Consider the following 2,797-nt stretch of genomic DNA (forward strand, 5'->3'; position numbering starts at 1 on the left):
ACGGCAGGCTGGGAGGGGCATGTCTGGAGGGGGAGGACGTACAGGGCCCGGCGGCCGGGTCGGGGGCTCACGGGCTGGAGGGCGCAGACGGTGCAGGTTGGGAGGCAGAAGTGCCCCCAGGCCCACGCGGGACTGGGACGTGCTCAGGGGAGGCCTGAGGCCCCAGCCCTGCCCAGTGTAGCCTCCTTCCCAGCGCCATGGCCAAGTTCGCGGGTCCCCGGCTGCCCCTGATGATGAAGGCACTCTTCGCCACACACAGCAGTGTGTACGAGGTCCAGAGGGTCAGCTCCACAGCCTTCCTGGCCGAGGTAGGAGCCACGTGCTCTGGATCACAAATAGGGGCCTGGCGGGGCAGCGGGGAGCCCTCCCCCACAGGCAGGCTAAGGCCTCCCCCTGGAAAACCTGCCCCAGGCTGTGGCAGCGGGGGCCAAGGGAGGGCTGGGTCAGGAGTTCCCGGAGGCCAGGAGCCCAGGCTTGGCATACAGGCCTCAGCTGGCCTTTGCCATGTCCCCTCCTCAAAGTGGCCTGCGACTGGGAGGGCTGCCCAGTGCAGTGGTGGGGAGGGGGCAGGGCGAGCCTGGGGTTAGTGGGGCAAGAGTAGTCAGAGCACCTCTGCCCTCAGCTGCTTAGCAGCAACATGGTGAACGACCTGATGCTCCTGGAGTCCCTGCTGGACAATCTGCTGGCGCGCCAGAAGGATGTGTGCGCCCGTGTGCGAAGGCTGGTGCTCCGGGGCCTGGCCAACATTGCCTTGGGCTCCCCGGATAAGGTGAGGGGCTGGCCAGCCCTCTGGGGCCCTGTCCCCGGGAGAGAGACAGCAGAGCTGCGGCCAGTGAGGAGACCCAGTTGGGCACGGTGCCGGCGGTGGGCACGGAGATGGCACTGGGCCGGGGGCGGCTGGGCCATTCCACGGCATGACCTGGGCACACAGGTGTGTGTGGCGTCCCCAGGTACGGGCCCACGGCCCCCAACTCCTGACGGCCATGATCGGTGGGCTGGACGATGGTGACGACCCACACAGCCTGGTGGCCCTGGAGGCCATGGTGGGCCTCGCGAGGCTGCTGGACCTGGTGGAGGCCTGGGACCTGCGCTCGGTGCTGCTGCACGTTGCCGTCCGCATCCGGCCCTTCTTCGACAGTGTAAGGCCCCGCCAGCCCTGCCCCTGGCCACGCCAGCCTGGCTCCTGCCCCGTCCTCTCCAATTCCTGTGCGCCGTGTCACCACCACACCCTCAGGGCTGGGCCCCAGGGTCGACAGATGGGCAGTTCCGGGGAGGGCCCCGTGGGGTGACATCTGCCGCCCACCACCCCGCCCCAGGAGAAGATGGAGTTCCGTTCTGCGTCCATCCGCCTCTTCGGGCACCTCAACAAGGCCTGCCAGGGGGGCTGCGAGGACGTCTTCCTGGAGCAGGTTGTTGGCGGGCTAGCGCCCCTGCTGCTGCACCTGCAGGACCCCCAGCCCCCAGTGGCTGCTGTGAGTAGCCAGCGGGTACGGGCCGGCCGGGCCGGACCCACTCAGGGACTCAGGGCTCAGCCTGTACCCTTCAGGCCTGCAGGTTCGCCTTGCGCATGTGCGGCCCCAACCTGGAGTGTGAGGAGCTGGCAGCCATCTTCCAGAAGCACCTGCAGGAGGACCGGGGCCTGCACTTCGGAGAGTTCCTCAACATCACCTGCAAGCACCTGGTGAGGGGCGGGGCGGGGCGGCGCGGCAGGGCAGGGGCGGGACGGGGCGGGGCGGGGCGGGGCGGGGCCTGACTGGGGGCCTCTTGCAGATGCACCACTTCCCCGACCTGCTGGGCCGCCTGCTGAGCACCAGCCTGTTCTACTTCAAAAGCAGCTGGGAGGACATCCGCGCTGCGGCCCCCATGCTCACAGGTGAGGCTGCCCTGGGCGCCCCCTCCCGCTCCCCACCACGCAGACCCTGACCCCGGCCCCAACCCCGCCCCCGCAGGGTTCCTGGTGCTGCACGTGGAGGCTGAGCGCCGGCCGCAGGTGGACCTGGAGCAGCTCCTGGCGGGTGAGCTCCTGGGGCCCCGCCCCCCACGACGCGCTGGGCCGCGCTGACCCTGTGGGCACCAGGGGGGACTAAGTGATTTTCCTGGATTGCAAGGATTTTTTCCCTGTCACTGGTGACCTCATCGTCTCTAGTAATTCACGGAAACTTCTTAACTGTTCCAAAAGAGCTTAAAAAACACTAAAAAAGGAAAAACTATCTTTCCGTTGGCTCCTGAGCCCTCCCGGCAGAGGCCTGTCTTAGGAGGGCGGTGGGCGGGCGGCCCCCACGCACAGGGTGGGGTGTGAGGCTCGGGGTCCTGGCCCCCAGGCTCAGCGCGCCAAGAAAGGGGGGGTTCAGCCTTAGCCGCAGCTGCTAGCGGCGTGTGGGCGGGAACCACGGGCTCAGACTTTTAGTTCTCAGGGGGCCACCGAGGAGCCCCCAGCAGCGGCTCCCTGTCCCCCAGCGCTCCAGCTCCTGCTCCAGGACCCGGCCCCCGCGGTGCGCGTGAAAGCTGCTGAGACTCTGGGCCGCCTCGTGAAGTTCGCCTGAGGCTCCCGTGGCAGCGCGGCCCCTACACGCGATACCGGCCTCGCCGGCCCGAACCGAACCTCCGAGATGGGGCCCTAAGGAGCCCCCTGCCCGAGGGGAGCCCCCAGGCCCACACAGCAAGGGAGGGCTGGGGCCACGAGGGTGGGCAAGTCGCTGTCCCCCCCTCCCCAATAAAGCCATTTGCTGCTCAGCAGGTGCCGCAACGACGTGGCCTCTCCCCCGTTAGGCATCCTGACTCAGAGAAGGTCACGCCA

At 68.4% G+C, this 2,797-nt stretch overlaps 1 protein-coding gene across 23 annotated transcripts in view; it reads left to right on the forward strand.

The window, feature by feature from the left end:
- Positions 1–2,733, forward strand: part of MROH1 (maestro heat like repeat family member 1) — a 67,495-nt gene extending 64,762 nt beyond the window's left edge. For all 23 annotated transcript variants that reach the window (XM_067017630.1, XM_067017648.1, XM_067017644.1 and 20 more), the window contains 8 exons: positions 194–308; positions 623–769; positions 951–1,139; positions 1,317–1,472; positions 1,547–1,681; positions 1,771–1,873; positions 1,950–2,015; positions 2,458–2,733. In XM_067017630.1, coding sequence (XP_066873731.1) covers positions 194–308; positions 623–769; positions 951–1,139; positions 1,317–1,472; positions 1,547–1,681; positions 1,771–1,873; positions 1,950–2,015; positions 2,458–2,543 — 997 coding nt within the window. In that variant the 3' untranslated portion in view covers positions 2,544–2,733. The remainder of the gene's footprint in view (positions 1–193; positions 309–622; positions 770–950; positions 1,140–1,316; positions 1,473–1,546; positions 1,682–1,770; positions 1,874–1,949; positions 2,016–2,457) is intronic.
- The last annotated feature ends 64 nt before the right edge of the window (positions 2,734–2,797 follow it).

Source organism: Kogia breviceps, chromosome 17 (assembly GCF_026419965.1).
Source record: "Kogia breviceps isolate mKogBre1 chromosome 17, mKogBre1 haplotype 1, whole genome shotgun sequence".
Classification (NCBI taxonomy): Eukaryota; Metazoa; Chordata; class Mammalia; order Artiodactyla; family Physeteridae; genus Kogia; species Kogia breviceps.